This window comes from Dermochelys coriacea, chromosome 2 (genome assembly GCF_009764565.3).
Source record: "Dermochelys coriacea isolate rDerCor1 chromosome 2, rDerCor1.pri.v4, whole genome shotgun sequence".
Lineage (NCBI taxonomy): Eukaryota > Metazoa > Chordata > Testudines > Dermochelyidae > Dermochelys > Dermochelys coriacea.
The window spans coordinates 237,349,466-237,366,694 of record NC_050069.1 but is presented as its reverse complement, the minus strand read 5'-3'; the positions used below and the strand labels follow the sequence as shown (position 1 = coordinate 237,366,694).

The 17,229-nt window shown below is 47.8% G+C and overlaps 1 protein-coding gene across 3 annotated transcripts in view; it reads right to left on the bottom strand.

Moving 5' to 3' along the window:
• The window catches only part of GAD2 (glutamate decarboxylase 2), a 56,442-nt gene extending 42,365 nt beyond the window's left edge, over positions 1-14,077 (bottom strand). The window contains exons 1-6 of one of the 3 annotated variants that reach the window (XM_038389298.2): positions 13,363-14,077; positions 12,599-12,658; positions 12,244-12,393; positions 10,747-10,980; positions 4,382-4,472; positions 3,408-3,520 (exon numbers count right to left, since the gene is read on the bottom strand). In XM_038389298.2, the coding sequence (XP_038245226.1) occupies positions 3,408-3,520; positions 4,382-4,472; positions 10,747-10,980; positions 12,244-12,393; positions 12,599-12,658; positions 13,363-13,438 (724 nt within the window). In that variant the 5' untranslated portion in view covers positions 13,439-14,077. Of the gene's footprint in view, positions 1-3,407; positions 3,521-4,381; positions 4,473-7,659; positions 7,851-10,746; positions 10,981-12,243; positions 12,394-12,598; positions 12,659-13,362 lie in introns of those variants that run through there. The other 2 variants (XM_038389301.2, XM_038389300.2) reach the window with 2 other exon arrangements.
• Positions 14,078-17,229: the final 3,152 nt, after the last annotated feature.

The following is a 17,229-nucleotide window of genomic DNA, read 5'->3' as shown; positions in this document are numbered from 1 at the left end:
ACCCAGGGATTGTGGAGCCCCTACCCACAACTCCTCCTTTTCCCCGAAGCTAGTTTCTCTTCTGCACAGGGAAGGAAGATTCCCATTTTGGACATAGGAGGACTATACATAGGGGTGCTGCCTTGTTTTTGTGGCTAAATGGCATATTTCCAGAATTTGACCCATTTGGTGAAATCCTGGCCCCACTGAAATCAATGGCAACACTTCCTCTAACTTCAATGGGGCCAGGATTTCTCCAGTTGGGTGTATGTTTTGTGGGTCACTCCACCTCATATAACCACCTACCAGACTTCATAACTGAAACAGGCCCTCTACCTAAATGTGCTACTCTTTTAATCTAGCAATAAGGATATGCCTAATTACCATCCACATCAGTATTGCTTTGTCCATTGGCTTGTACTGTCCAAGCAGTATTGCTATTAATCCTCTTTTCTGTACTAGGCTTCTTTACACTCCAACAGGGCTGCTCCATCATGTAGTTTGAACAATTAAAGAAAGTCTTTAGAATCTATAAAGTTGTTTTATTAGTTGTGATTAAAAGCTTGGTGGGAAATGGTTTTCCTACCCCACAAGAATTTTCGAGATTTCAAAATTTTTTCCATCCTGAATCATGAAAAAAAAAAAAAAAGTGAAATCTTAAAACATTTTGAGACCAGATCATCAGAAAAAAAAAATTAGATCAGGTCAACAGAAATTTTTCTTTTCAGTTTTGACCTTTTACATTTTAAAATCTTTTTTGATGTAAATTAACTAAAATTTTAAAACAAAACATTGTTTCACACTGAAAAATGAAACTTTTTGTTTTGAAAATGTTGAAGTGTCTTGTTTTGACAATTACAAAACTTTTTTTCCAATTATTTCTCAAATCAGGAAATTCATCAATACTGATCCTTTCCCACAAACAGTTTTGGTTTTGACTACTCAATGTTTTCTGATGCAAAAATATTTCATCAGAAAATTCCTGGCCAGCTCTAATTATGAATGCAAACACTGTACACACAGCCTCAATAACTCCTTAAGAGACAGCATTTTTCTTCATGCCACCTCCTGTTTAGTAGTGCTGTGCAGAGAACAATTAGCTAAAAGGCAAACACAACCATACAGTATGTCTCAGGTGTAGAAGAAGGGATTGTATGCAAAGCAAAAACAATGAGCACCCCACAAATGAAACCCAGAGCAGCAGAATACAGCTAGTTAGTAGGACATACTGTTAACTAGTATGGCACCATGACATGGTGAAATCCTCTAACCTAGAGGAAGCTTTTAGAGGCAATGAGACAAATCCAGACGTGATATAAACAATGGTGTAAGTTGCACATTGAGTGTAAAGTTGATCAGAAAATAGACGTGAGTGGGTTTAAGTGGTGCCTGGTTGCAGATTCCCTTTGCTTCATCTTATCTTTGCTTGTCTAAGAGGAGGCAGCATTGTCTAATGGCCTTCTGTTCTCAACTTTGCGACAGACCTGCTATATGACTTTGGGCAAGTTACTTCACCACTCTGTGCCTCCGTTTCCCCTCTCATTCTTTGTCTGTCTTTTCTATTTAGATTGTAAGATCTTTGGGACAGGGACTTGTCTCTCACTGTATGGTTTGCACAGTGCCTCATACAACAAGGCCATGAGCTTGACTGGAGCCTCCAGGCACTACCATGATACAAACAATGAATAAGAACAATAATACCCTCTTGTTGATTGCTAATCCACCTCATTTGCCACTTGCTGAATGTTACACTTGCTTTGGTAACCCACCGAATGTCAAATCAGAGCAAGCTACACAACTTTAACATTTATACTCATTCTCTGACCACCTTAACATCCAACATGTAAATTACACTATAGTTGATTTGGTCCAGAGTCTTCCATGGGAATTGAACCAACATAGTCCAGACTGAATTTGACCCATAGTCTACAAATAGGTATAGAGCCATGTATAATATTGACTTTCAGCAAAACACAATCCAGTCCTCCCTCCTTATGTCAGGAGAAGGAAAGTGACAATAGTGTAATCAAGGATTTGCTCCTATCTGTACACTATTGCTGATCGCACTGCAGTTTACAGTCTCTCACTTTGCCTACTTAACCCCCTTCTGGTTTTCACATTCTGTATGTGAAGTGCTTAGGCTGTGAGCAGGCACAATAATACCCACGAACAGCCGCAGGTTCCTGTGCATTATGGAACAAAACTCCCCCTGCTTCAGTAGGAATTAGGTCAGATTCATATAGTGCTATTTAAATGCTCATTAATAATAAGTAATATAAATTTCCCACTCTCACTTTGTTGAAATTCACCCCTGTGCAAAGGACCAGAACAAGGCCCAAGAGCCTACTTAAGTCCTCTTGAATGACATGTGAGGTGGGCTTTGCACTGGTCCTCTGCACAGGAATGAACTTCACACTCAGTGTACTGGGGGGTGCGGGGGGGGGGTCTCAGAAATACCTGTGATGATTAGCTGTGCAGTCTACTCATCGGGTGATAGTCAAAACATCCTTTTTTTCCCCCGTGAGGCCACTGACCCTTTCTTTCCAGACCAGATTCCTCCCCCAGAGGTCATGCTGTTGTTGTGAAATTGACAAAGGCAATCTATATGGTGCTAAGTCTTTGTCCCTTTTCTGGATAGTTTCTGTAGCTTTGGGAGATAAATACATACGTAATTTTAAATAATAAAGTTTCAGAGTAAAATGGGAAGTGAAGAAGAGGGTAATGCAAAAGATTAAATGGCATGCTAAAAAAATCAGATGTCTCAGGGAAATAGATCTTGGCACTAACAATGATTCGTCTATAGTTAATCATACTCATTGCTTGACTTATTGATTTGCCTTGAAGAAGCTAGGGCTCTGACCCTGCAAGCACTTGCACACTTGAATAACTACTCACATGAGCAGTCCCATGGAACTCAATAGGACAACTCATCTGCGTAAAATTATTCATATACATAAGGATTTGCAGGATCTTGACCAGGCTTTGTATTTACTGATAGGGATGCTACATTTTCCTGCTCACTTCAATTTCTACTGTAATGAGGGAGGGCATCAGAGTGTTTCTCTGTCTCATTAGTAACACTATATTCTTTTATTTTATGTAATCCATAAGGAAGTAGGACCATAGCAGAACTGCAGGGCAAATGTCTCTTCCGATTATGTTTTCCATGTACCATTATTGCTGTTCATAATGCAGCATAATTTGCTTGAAGGGAGTATTCAACAGTGACAGACATTAAAATCCCTAATAATCACATCCCTGAATTTCATAAATATGCAGTACTTTTATCCAACAGAGGACAGTGGTTGTTATTAGTGAGTGACCTCTTGAAACTGTGGATTTCATTGTATTGACTCTTTAGCTAGATTAGTTATGAGGTCTGTCACAGTATAGTCTGAAACACAAAGAAAGCTTGAAATATCATATACCAGGTGAAAATATCCCATCGCCACAGCCCCCTGGCCAGCCAATCATTTCTCTCATTTTCCTTAGCGTGACATATTCCAAAAGTACAAACACTGGAGCAATTTCATAGGTGAACCTGAAATGTAGTAATGGCCATATTTTATTCTTTTTATTTAAAACATTAATTTACTACTTAAAATATCTACACAATTGTTTCCATTGTCAAACCCTGAATTATGTATATATACTGTATAAGCATACAGTGCAGAGAACTATATTTTGCAGTATATTTGATTACTTTCTTTCTGCCTTGAAGTTTAAATGTTTACAACCCCACACCTGTGAGATGCGAAGGACTCTGCTCCCATTGACTTCAGCAGGAGTGGAACTTGCTCAGATTCCTGCAGGAGCACATTATTACCATGTGTTCAAGAGCTATTGACCAGAACAAGGCCCTTCACTTCACATGCAAATGTAGTCTCACTGAAGTCAACGAGACACAGTGCACAAAGAAGATCATGTGCATACCACACTTTGTGGGTCTGGAGCCTTACAAATAAACTTTGGGGCTGACCCTGCAGCCTTTCGCCACTTGGATAGTCCCATTGAAACCAATGGCACTAACCCACAGGAGTAAGGATTGAAAGGTCGGGTTCTTTTGTAAGCAAGTCTATTTACATAACAACATCTGTTTGTGTTTCCATTTCACATTTTACTTATTTATGTATGCAAAATACAAAAATATTTCCCCCTTCATTTGCAGGAATTTTATCAGAGCTGTCATTTTATTTATGTGATGAATTTTTTTTATGGGAGACAACATACAAAACAGTTTTAAAATAACATGATGGCTGTATTAAAATTTAAAAGGCAGACAAATGATTTTCCAGCTAGTTTCACATAAAAGGCTTTCTTTTACCTACAGCTACAGAAAATACTGCGGAATCTAATTTTAAAATTAGCCTAGATAATGATAGTGGCAAAGTCAGCTACTTACATATTAGTATTTGCTGTTGATGTCAGCCAGTCTGCAGCTAATCCAACCATGTCCAATCCAGTTGAAAGTTGATTGAAATATCTAGGATGCCCTGCATAAAATGGAAAAAATGTATCAGAAGTCTGATGAAGCAGAATGAAATTGCTCAATACTGATTGGTGTATTTATCTCAGGATTTTTACAGAATGGACAAGCATCATCAATGTGTGAAATACAACAACAACACGTCTTTTGTAATGGGGAGATTATTTTCCCCTTTCTTATTTCAAAATAAGTAAAACAGGAACAATGAAGTAGAGCTAGGAATTATAAATTCTATCATTTTCTTTTGCTCTTGCCATTTGTATTGAAAATTAGCATGATGCTGCTGCACTAAAATAGCTATTTGCCCCTGCATGTGTGTCACATGTTGTCACTGACTGTGCTTTTGCTTGGGCTACATTTGAAAGGCATGCACAGCACACCATCTGAGGCGCTTGCCACTGCTTATAACAACATCAGTGATGAATGGCTAATGATTATAAAAGACAGGGCAAAATGAGAAAATGGAACACTTTGCTGACTGCTTTGAACATGACTCAGAGGCTGATGATTGTGCAAATATGGCATGGACTGTAGTAATACTTGGCATTTCTTCGCTGTCAGAATACAATTATAAATAACAGAGCTTCCTAGTAATTGTGATTTTAAATAAACCTGATGAAAGGGAACATTGCTGCTATGTCAGAATGATGCGTGAAAATATATTCAATGGGACGAGTAGTCCATTTACAAGATTTCTCTCGACAACTTCTGGATTTTTCTAACCTCCTGTCAGATATTTTATTTCCAAAATATGCCCAGAGCTATTAAAACTGGGAAAACAAATAACTCATTAGAGCTCACTTGACTAGTCATGTCTTGCCCCCCTGTTTAGAGTTACATGGCTTTGCTTCCAGCAAGAATTTTGAAAGATTAACAATTATGTAAATATCATCTCATTCAAAGAAAAGCGTTCCTGCTTAGAAAACACCTGTCCTAACCCAAGGACTGCAGACTGGTACTGACCACATGGGAAACATAAAATACAGCAGGGTGATTGAGGAAATGCAAACAAAAACCAAAAACCAAAACCAAAAACTTATCTCCTAATCTCTCGTGGTCTGTTATCAGGCACATACACATGGCTAAAAGAATTGTGCAGAGAATTTCTCACATGCCCCCCAGCTCACAACACAAAAAGGCTGAGTAACTGGGCTTTGTGGCTGGAAGTAAGCCTGGGTTGGTAGTTGGAAACAAAATCCAATTCCTCCCATCCCATAATCCAGGGACATAGCAGCCCATACCTTCTATGCAAGGATTGCTGACCATGACCTGATCCATTGGTACAGATCCATGATCCCTTTCTCTGGTCAATCATCAATGCTTTGCAGCTGGCACAGAGCCTATCCCCCTAATGCTCAGGGGGCTTCGGAACTCCCCATTATGGTTTGCATGGCCATACTGCTCCAGTCACACAAGGATACCACAGATATTCAGCAACGTGGGAGGACCTTGCTCAGGCTCTCCGCCAGCAAGTGAATTCCAGCCTCACTGAAGATGTGCTATTCTGTGGTAGTTTTCAACATTAAGGGTCAAATCATGTCCTCCCCCAGGAAAACTCAAGGAAAGTCTGGGAAACCCCATGGGGGTCCAGCCGGGAGTCTATGGGGAAATCCTGGGGAATAACAGAGTTCTGGTGCATTTCTGCAGAGACCAGTGTCTCCAGCCAATCCCTATCTCCAGTCTCCCATAGCAGCACAGCTCCCTGAGGAATCATGTGCTCAATGTTTTCCTCCTCCACAGCTAGGCCAAACAACCCCTGCCCTTTGTCTATGTCTGATAGTGTGGAACAGGATGTTCTGTAAGTTGTACTGACAGGGTTAGCCTTATTTAGGGACCTGGGGAAATTCCCACAGGTTATCAGGGGGTGATGCTGCAGAGATAGGATTTTCCCCAGCTCTACTGGGTGCTGGCTCACCCACACTCCCTTCAAAACCACAGAGTCCTGCATGCATATAGCCTTTTCGCAGGGAAATCCTGGGGGGCAGAGAGAATGATGCTTTCACTCACCATCGCTTCAGCAAAATTTGGGTCCTGCTCTCCCGGTATAACAGGAGAGGAGATAATCTGACTCTAATTATAGCCGCTTGGATTTCTCCATTATTGGGACTGCTTAAGGTCCTAGAGAGACTGTAAAGTTCTTTCACCCTATTGGATGGCTGAAATAAACTCTACCCTCATTTAAACCTGTGGAATCCACATGACCAAAAAGCAGATCTTGCTTGAGGAATTAGGAAAAAGCAGTAGAACAGTGCTCTCCTACCTCAGTGCACGGCTATCAACATTGTTTTGCAACTAACTGAAGGAGGAGGGGACTAAAAGTAATCCAAATCTGGGGTGGGTTCAAGGGGAAACAGGAGAATACCACTGTCTGCTGGATTTATTAATTTAAAAATAGATAATTTGGACATATTTCTCTGTCACCCAACGCACTCTACAGACACTAATCAAGCTGCAACGCACACCTGTGAAAAAGGGAAGTCCCAGTACTATCCTCATCTTACAGATGGACAAATTGATGTAAGTGACGTGCCCATGGTAACACAGTGAGCCACCGTCAAAGCCAGCAATATAACCCCAGAGCACTGACATCCCCAGCTGGCATCACTTTCGCCCTTTGCATTCTCTGTTATTTATTTACAGTTTTCTGTTGCCTCTAATCCTAATTGTATTTTCAATAGCCACACACACACACACAAAAGCCATTGGTATTCATTCAGCTTTGTAAATCAATCTGCTCTGGCCATCTTCATGAACCTTCTGTATTTCCTACCCGCTACCTAGCAAATAGCACTGGACAAAAGCAATGCTGGACAAACACTAGTGACTAGTCCTTAGTCTGCTCACTGTCTGGAATTTCCACTACTTTTAAAACTCCAGCAAACTCCGGAAATGAATTGCAACGCTGCATACCCCAGTATTCCCAGAAGCTGAATTTTAACTGAACAAAGATAAGAATCCGGACCAGACGCACCTGTACTGACGCACTCACCCAGTCAAGAAGCCGGGGACAATACCACGTGACATGGCTAACCAATCGCAATTAAGCAATACACAGTGCCTTCTTAATATTGATAATCAGCCCGTAGAGTGAACCCCGAGAGAAGAGCCAGATCCGGTTTCCCACAATCAAGCCTGGGAACCCGGAGCTGGCTGCAGAATACGAGGCTCAATTCATCAATTAAATAGTTTATTACCAACTGTTTCCTCGGATCCGCGAGCAAGCCCATCAACTCTGCGGAGAGAAAGATCCCAAGGCGGCCTCGGGGCGTTTTGTCGAGGACCCAGCAGCTCGGAACAGATGGTTTTAACCCTCTCCGCCAAGCGGCGGCGGCTGCTCAGACGCACAGCTCCCCCGGGTAGGAAGCCCGAGGAGCCTAGCGTTGGGAGCCTGACTTTACCCGAGCTACCAAGCTAGCAGAGGGGAAGCGCGGGGCTCAACAGGGAGGCCGGCCGGCCGGCGTTGCGGCCTCAGAAAATGGTCTCTGCCGCTGAGCAAACCGAGCTCCGAGGCTCAGCCGGGGGCTGCGGGGCAGCAGCAGTCTAGGGGTCCCGTCGTGAGGGCGAGGCGAGCCCCGCTCCAGCGGCCCTGCTCCTTCCTACCCTCCCAACAGGGACCGCCATGTCGCGAAAGCGCGTGCCTCGGCCTGAATCCCCGGGGGGCTCGACACTGGGCGCCTTGCCACAAGGCTGAGCGGGGGCCGGTGCCTTTGTTTGTCTCGTGTGGAGGTGCACGCTGGAGACAGTTTAGCTGGGCTGCAGCACGACAAAACCCTCCCGGCAGTTAGACCGTGTCCAAACCCGGCCTAATGCTGCACGCTGCGGTCAGGCTCGTTGTTTTTTACGACCCTTTCGCCTGCAGCTGCAACGATTTCGTCGTACGACTCCAAGTACAGCACACACGGGCAAGGGCTTTGGTGTAAACGTGGCGCCCGCCTGAGATTCGTGCGAAATAGCTCCTGGAGGTATCAAGAAGCCTACCAATACCAATACGAAATGACAATGGTTTGTAGAGGCTAAAGAGCATCACTATTCAATCGAGACAGGTAATAATAACACAGGCATGTACACGTGAAACGTGCAAACGAAATCTCACTGCCAGTTTCAGGCGGCTGCTCTGGCATGCCTGGCATTTTGGAAGAATCCAGAGGGTGCTACGCTCCTGATGAGAGATACTGAGTGGACATGGATAGCCCTGGGCCAATAAATCATATTTCTTTCAGGAACCCATTTAAAATATAATCACACTCAAAGCGTGTCTGGAGTTGCATTCCCTTGCTCCAGTTTTCTTGTAAAACCAGGGTACCAGCTTGACCACTTGCTCGGTGAAACTAAAAGAAGCCCTAGCAAACAGTTTTATTTTTAAAAACAATGTTTTCACGTTTAAAATGGACACTGCAGTCATTTGAACTTTTACAATATCATTTAAAGTTTAATTCTTCTCTATATTTTAATTACAAATGGGAAAATGTCCCCACATTTATATGGCACAACAGAAACAGTAACATTATTTTGAAGGATTTGTATATGCACACTTCGCAGTCATTTTATTGCGTCGATATGCACTGAAGAGTAATGCAAATTGCACCTATATATCAGCAGAGTGAGCCTCACAAATCCTATCCTAAGGTGTTTGATCGAATCCAGTTTAAATATTTGTTTCCTATGCCATATTGAGACATCGGACCAGGAGTTCCACCAAATGTAACGACTTCAATTATTTCCTATGTATGTCGCCCGGATATTTTTAGGGAAGCTTTGGTAACATCAGAATCCAATAATAAAAACACGGACCGACCCTGTCCTTTTGAAGTCAATGGGAGTTGTGCCAAAGACTCCAATGGATCAGGTTCGGGTCTATTCCACCCCATTCGATTTTTTTAAAAGCCAACAAGTGGTGTTTCCCGCAGAGTCTGAACAGCCCATATGCACATCACATTACCGTCTCCTTCAGATTTTGGACCCACATTTTGAAAGGATTTATACTATTTAAAAAAAATATTTCCCCAGCAATTCAAATGCCCAGTGGGAGCTTCCTGAACCCTTATTTTCTCTACAAATGGCTCTCTTAAATAACAGTATAAGAGAGGCTAAAGGCAACTCTCTGTTTTCGGTTTATTCCGTGGAAATTTAATTAAATGGGTCCATATACGAATTTGCTGAATTCCGTTTAGCATCACTGAGATTATCATTTGCAGGCGGCAGGTTGCCTAAGTGGAGATAATAACGACATGAGCAGGGACAAATGGTGCTGTCTCTGGACAGATCAGAATTAATTGGAATATTTTTTGGTCATGACAATAACAAAAATAGCCATTAAACCAGCTCCTATTTTTCATGTTTAGAACCCAGTGGGAAAACCATGTTTTCCGCGTTCCACCGCGCCAGATTCTCCTGCTGTTACACCGAGCCCAGGAGTGGGCAGCCAGATCGCGTTCTCCGGGAACACGGGACTGTCCATTCTCCGCGCCCAGCTTTTTCAGACACTGGAGATGCGGAACTCAAAGCCAGGGCTATCTGATGCAAAGGGCTCTCTCGAGTGGCCTTTTGTATAAATAACATCGCCCTCAGCACACAGCTGTCTGCTCAGAACTTCCATTTAGTGTGGTTCTTATGGCAATTTTAGTTGACAAATTAATTAATTGCTTCTTTTCTCCTCACCCCACCGGTCAACGGTAACACTTTCTTCTTAGAAGTGCTCGCTTGGGGGAGTAGCAATAAGTCTCTGCTTCAGGGGCCCTATCCTGCATGCCTTATGAACTGAGAGCTCAGGGAGTGGCTTCTGCTATGTCGGTGTAAATTCGGATTTACATTTGTTTAGCTCCGAATTTCATACCGTTGTAACCGAGCGCTGAATTTGATCCCCATTAGCGGTTTAGGATGGAGGAGCGTAAAGAATGGATGACGGGGGCCCCAAAATGTGCTCGGTGTAAAAAGTAAGTGCTAATAGAGCTACAGAGGTGGGAGAATGCTATTTCATAGCGACTGATACATACAGTTCCACCTTTGACAGGGACATTCATTTGAATAAGGAAGAATGTATATTGTATACATAGTATAAAACTATAACACTGTACATTTCACGTAGGAAAATATTAATAGCTCCAATAAATAGTTTTCTTTCTTTCTTTTATCTACTGTTATGTATTTACAAATTACAATAATTGCTTAAAGCCACACAGGAAAATATGCTATCTCAGCTTCACTGACTTTCCAAGGATCAGCAAGTGATATTTAAAAAAAAAAATAAAAATCACACAATAGTATCTGAGCATGCCTGTTACCTGTTTTGATTGCATATTTTAGAGTTGTTCTGCAGTTCAACAAAATTTCTTCCAAGGTCTGTGGTTGATCTGCCAGTTCCCAATTATGTTCCTGAAGAAGCTCATTTGGATAATGGAAATCAATAACCTTTGTTGATCTATCAAAACTTTTCACCACATACTGAAGCAAAATATCCATAACATCTTGTAGGAAAGACAGAGTTGTTATTTCCCCATTGCACGCTGGCAGAAGATCTGAGGGGGGGAATTACATGAAATGTTAGCTCCAGTTTATTATTTAACATATAGATTTTTGACACAAGCTGGCCCCCACTGACTTTAGGGCTTTTCAATTGACTTCAATGAGCGGAGGATCGGGTTTTTGATTTCGTAAGCAATCCGATGGGGCCTTATTTCAAAAATATTTTTTCTAGGAGATATGGTCAAGCTCGAAATTTGTTGCTAACTAGAAATTTGTGTAGAAAAATGCATTTCCTGACCAACTTTAAAATCATTGAAAAAAGGAAGGAAAAGAAATAATGAAAAGAGTTTCAGGGGGAAATAGGTAAATACTGCAAATGATACACGTGGAAGACCCAGAAGTGCATCACGATAAAATAGCTTCTTTGTGTTTGGTCAAATGGGAGGGTTGCAATACCTTAGTGATGTTTGAGTGCCTTTCCGTGAAATAACGTGTTATGCTCTGATTTATTCGGATGTTTATTTATTCATATATATTTGTACCTTTATTTAAACTGCATTGTGCAGGCCCGTGCCGCACAGGGCGCTAAGGGAAATCCCTATTTCTTCTGACTGTATCTTTGTAGCACTGTAGCGGTTAAATATGTAGGAGATTGTCAAGGCTGCTTGTGGTCCAGGGGCCAGGAGAAGGCAACCTGCGGAGCTGGTGGTTCGAATGGGACCATTTCTCACCAGCACATCCCCCTTGGGGCCTGGAGCATTTACTGGAGCAGAAAGACCGAGCTGTCCATTCATTAATATGGCAAGAAGGGCCGGAATTAAAAATCGTGCTCTCCTGTCATGGCTTCGTGTTTCTCAACAAAAGCTGCCGTCATTCTTCCTCGGGCAGCGCAGCTGAGAGGCGAAGCCAGTCCGAATATCTTACTGGTGGGTGAGAAAAGTTTGCCAGCTTTAGATTCCCCCGCGGTCCGGAGTGGAACAAGGGAAACCCTTCATCACAGCGAGCCCAGGCAGGCCCGATGGCTGGCACTTAGAACTAGCTCCGAAGAGCAATACTGGGTTTGTATGGAGATTATATCTGTGGATTTAATCCCAGTGTCTGTGCTATCCAAAGAGCCCCTCCCAAACCTTCCTTCCTAGAGTAGCCCTGAGAATCCAGCTGCTATCATTTAGCTCGTCTGTGGGGCTCCACCCCGTGTGCGGACGAGAGAGGCCTGCCCCCAGGGTTACGGTGGTCTGTGAAAGCCCAAGCGGCGGCGAAGTCGGGGTCATGGCTTTCCATACCTACTTTCAAGCACACGCGCGCGGTACCGTTACCTGTTGAGTGTAAAAATGCATAATTAATATCCGCCCCCTGGCAGCTACAGGGCTTGTTGGTGCAGGTACAGGCCGGTGTCTTCTCCGCGGAGTCCAGATCCTCCTTCGCCCCGGCTTCCGTGGGCTTTTCTCCGTCCCCATACAGCAAAGCTAAGGGTGACACAAAAGACGCAGCCTCAATGCCTCGGCTCTGAAGACACAGGGGCTGGCGTCCAATCCCCGCCGCGGCCCGCTCACCCTCTCTGGCAGCACAAAAGAACCTGAGAATCCCGCAGAGGCCCTCGGGGGCTGCCAGTTCTTTTTTGCTTGTCGACCATTTTCATGCCATTTGCAACCACTGGTTTCCCCCGCTTACCGCAGAGTTTGGTTCCAATGCCTCCTGTAAACTTCTGGGCAGCCTGACACCACGCTTTTGCTGGAAGAGAAAAAGGGCTGTGTGGATTATCTGGGGTGCACCATACCTTCTGTAGGACCATCTCGGACACGGCCTGGCTCAAGGCCCCTGGGCGCTGCAGGCTGGATGCCTGGCTGGGACCTGTCCCTCCTGTCTAACTTTCGGAACTCGAAGAGCAAACGCTTTCCGGGTAACACAGAAGATGACTTTCTTAATACCCCCCCCCCCCCCCACGACAGCACAACCCTTCCCGTCCCTCCCGCCTTCCTCTCCCGCCCAAAGAGAGCCCCCCCCGCCCCCAGCCAGGTAAAAGGCCCCCTGGAGTAGACTCAGGTTTATGTTGGCGTCGCTCCTTCCTGCCCTGGAGAATCCCGCGGCGGCTTGGTCCGGTTCCAGCTGCAGCAAAGGCTTTACAATAAAGCTGCCCTGCAACCAGCCCTGGGTCCCGAGTCCCTTGCGAAGTCCGAGGGCCGCTGGGATGGCTGCGTTTCCCTTCGCCCAGCGCTGCCCTGGGTGGTATTTGGAGTATCCCTAGGTGGTTATCGGCTGCCTCATCCGCATCCAGGTGCGCGCTGCGTTGCTGGCCCGGCTGGTCTCCAGCCCGCTTGGCCGCAGGCAGGGAATGGGATGCGGGGCGCAGGTAGCGCATCCCGGGAAGCGGCTGGGAACTTTCCTGCGGCTGGGGGCGGAACTCATCCCCCGCCAGGGCTGCTCCGCGCTCCTACCTGTGCCGGGCTGCTCCGCGTCCCCCGCTCCCTCCTCGGAGCCGAAGGACCAAAAGCCGGAGCCTGGCGTTGCCATCTGCGGAGCTGCCAGCCGTGCCTAGGAGCCGGCGAGCTGCAGCGAGCTGTGTGGGAGGGAGGGTCCCAGCGCGGGAGCGTCCCCGTGTGCAGGCGCCAGGCAGCGTGCGCCGGCGCCCAGAGTGGCAGCGGCGGCCTGGCGCTCGCCGGGGGCTCCGGGGAGAGGGAGGCTGGAAGCGGCGGGGCCGGGGGCCGGGGAGACGGGGCTGGCGGCGGGAAGTGGGAGAGGGAGTGCGGCAGGGACGCTAGGCGCTCTCCACGGTGCCGATCCGCTCCCCCTTCAACCGCGCGCGTCTCTCGGCCAAACGGGGGAAGGGCGGCGTGCGCGAGTCACGACGCCCCCTGGAGCTGCGGGCGGCGGCTGCCTGGCAGCTGCTTTTGGCCCCGCGCTGGCTCTGTGCAGGGATCCGCGGCGGGACCGGCCCAGGGCCAGGCTGGGGTTGATGGGACGCCTTCCACTTCCTTCGCACACAGCCGGACTTGCTCCGGGAGCCCCGCGCGGGCTGTGTCCAGAGAGCTTCAGAGGGGAGTGGGGAGAAAGACCCGGCAACTCGAGGGAGGCATCTGAAGGCTAGAGGTTGGCACAGGGGCAAGCTGAGGCGCACAGAGGACCTGATTAGGGGGAGTCTCCGGGCTGGCGATCCCGGGGGGGGGGAACCGGACCTTGCCTTGCGGGGATCACAGTTCATTCAAGGCCGGACGGCAGGCGACTGAGCGAGCGGAGGTTTTAGCGTCAGTGGGCACGGGTAGAGAGGGGCGAGGGTCCGACCTCACAGCCTGGCCTCCACCGCCACCGAGGGGCTGGTGGGGGATGTGCCTAAAAACCGAGAGATCCCGCCTCGGGCTATTTCTGTGCCGCCCTGATTCGGTTTAGTCTTTTACCTGGGGCCCAGCCCCACGCCCCCGGTGTCACGGAAGCGCAGCTGGAAATGCACGGCCCGTTGTGTGTGGCTCCAGAGAGCGGCTACAACGTGCGCCTTTTCTGAGCCTGCAATACAGCGAGGCGACAGCCGGAGACAAGGGCTGCAGGATTGTTAGTCAGCGGCTCTATTAGCCCAGCAATGGCAAAGGTTTGCAGACCGAGGTGTCTATTCATCTCCCTTTGGTCAGATCAGCGGGGTAGCCGCCAGCGAAGTCAATGATCTGGAAGGTGGATCGGCCTCGCTCCAGTTCATCACACCCCGTCTGTCCCCTGGGCTCCACGCAGAGGCTGCCGGGGTAAGTCGGTTCAGACTCAGCGCACACCCCATTCTCCGGCCCGGGCCCTGCAGGCAGCCCGGTTGTGCATCCCCCCCGGCCCCCAGCCCTTCGCAGGCCTGCAGGAGGGCGCCGAGACTGGAGCAGCCCAAGGCAAGGGAGTGGCTGCCTGTCAGCGCCTAGCGAGGCGTGGGGCAAGGGAGGAGGGGGGTCCCTGTGGGACTTGATTGCAAGGGCCTTTGGCTCAAGCTCCCCGTCTGAAGCCACACGCAAAGCCGCCTTCACTGGCGTCCTGCGGGGCGAGAGGGAGCGCAAGCAAGGGTGCGTAGCCTTCATCTACCCCGCCTGGGCCGGGATGGAGCAGAGCAAACCTCAGTCCGTAAGTGGGCCGGGAAACCCTGAGTATCACCGTCCCTCAGCCCCGCAGGGCCACCACGGCTGTCGAAAAGGGACCCTGGCGGTGGTGCTGACCGGGCAGTTAAAAGTCCGGTCGGTGGGACAGCGGGGGGCTAAGGCAGGCTTGCTGACAGCCGTGGCACTGTGGGGTACCCGGAAGCAGCTTAATGGTCCCCTTCTGGTTCCTACACCTAGGGCAGCCAGGGGGCTCCAAACACTTCCCCTGCCCCAAGTGCCAGCTCCACAGCGCCCATTGGCCAGGAACTGTGGCCAATGGGAGCTGTGGGGGCGGCGCCTGCGGATGGGGCAGTGCGCAGAGTCGCCTGGCCACGCCTCTGCTTTGGAGCCAGAATATGCTGCTGGTTCCAGGAACTACCTGAGGTAAGCGCCACCTGGAGCCTGCACCCCTGACCCTCCTCTGGTGCCCCAGTCTCCTGCCCCAGTCCTGATACCCCATCCAAACCCCTCCTCCCAGCGTGGAGTCCCCTCCTGCACCCCAACGCCTCATTCCCCAACCCTCATCCCCCAGAGCCCTCACTCTCTCCCACATCCCAACCTGCTGCCAGCGCCCCCTCCTGCACCGTGTACTCCACATTTCTGGTCCCACCCCAGAACCGACACACCCAGTCCAGAGCCCATACCTCCTCCCACACCCCGACCCCCTGCCTCAGGCCAGATCCCCCTCTCAAACCCTGAACTCCTCCTTTCTGGCCCCATCTCAGAGGCTGAACCCCCAGTCGGAGCGCTCACCCCCTCCTGTACTCCAACCCCCTGAGCCAGCCTGGTGAAAATGAGCAAGTGAGTGAGGGTGGAGAGAGTGAGCAACAGAGGGATGGAGTGAATGGGGTGGGGCCTCAGAGGAGGGGCAGGGTGGGGGGCAGGGCAAGGGTGTTTGGTTTTATGTGACTAGAAAGTTGGCAACCTTATGCTGGGAGCCAGCCTGTTCCTGCACTGAGTGGTTAAAGATGGGCTCTAACAGACCATGCCAAGGACCAAGCACAATAAAATCTCTGTCCCACACAACCCAACACTCTCACTCTGTGCGGTTATCATAACTTTGCGCCTTAGTGTTGCCAGCCCAGGATAAGGACCGTGCCAAACAGGTACCTGTGAGACAGCACAGAGCTCACAGCCTACGGATGATCTGCCTTGTGGCAGCTTTTCGGGCATCTCCTATCCCCATCTCTTTCTAGGTACAGGCACTTGGGTAGTAAAAGTCCATCTTTAGGAGTGTCCTATGGAAAGCCTCCAGCACAGGCCTTCTCTTCCCTGCCCCTCTTGTCACACTAGCACCTCGCATGGCATTGTGTGAAATTGACAACCACCAGCTGTTCTCTACGTGGGCAATCAACACAGACATGCACCCTGGTTGTTTCCTGAAGTGTTCTCTGGAATATACTTGGGAACAGGCTGATCTGTTTTGTAGGCTTGGCCTTTTAATCCAGCCAGCATGATAGATAGTTTAAGCAACCCCCCCCTGTATGTAGGAGACTATGGACAGGGGAGGGGCCGGGCTTGCCACTTGCTTGGTAGGGCAAAATTGCATTTAGTCTAATCAGCTCAACATCATGATTTTTCCATCCATAGAGCAAATCTTAGAAAGAACTGGATGGCGAGCAAGACAGGGACGGTGCCAGGGCTAGAGGCTAAGGCTGCCCCTTTGTTGGTAGGCCTCACTCACCTAATACTCAGCCCAATGGAGCGTCTTACTGCACCTTGACTTGTACCCACTCCCCTTTTGGTAGACTTGGCTGTTAATCCATGCAGCGGTGCTAACTAATAACATTCTAGGCGTTGGTCTCACTGAAATGCCTTCATCAGTTTAGAGAACAGCCTGATAGGAAAACAAAGAATATCATCCCTGTGGTTTCTTTCTGTGAAACAATACGACTGCTTTGATCCCTCCCAATTTTCAGCTAATGCCCGCATGTAAGGAAATGTGGAGGAAATACCAAGCTGAGTTTCAATGTAAAGTGACTGCTCGGCTCTTATCTCCTCTCCTTCTGTCTCAATCCACCCCCGGCACACACACCCATAACTGCACCTGTGCTAGAAGTAATTCAAATGCAGCCAAGCCTGTCCCTGACTTTTGTATTGTTGTTTATTTACTTTGCTATTTTAATAATGGAGAGAGCAATTTTAAGAGGACTTTAAAAATCAAATCCAATGTTTTCTAACACATTGTACACTGCAGAAATT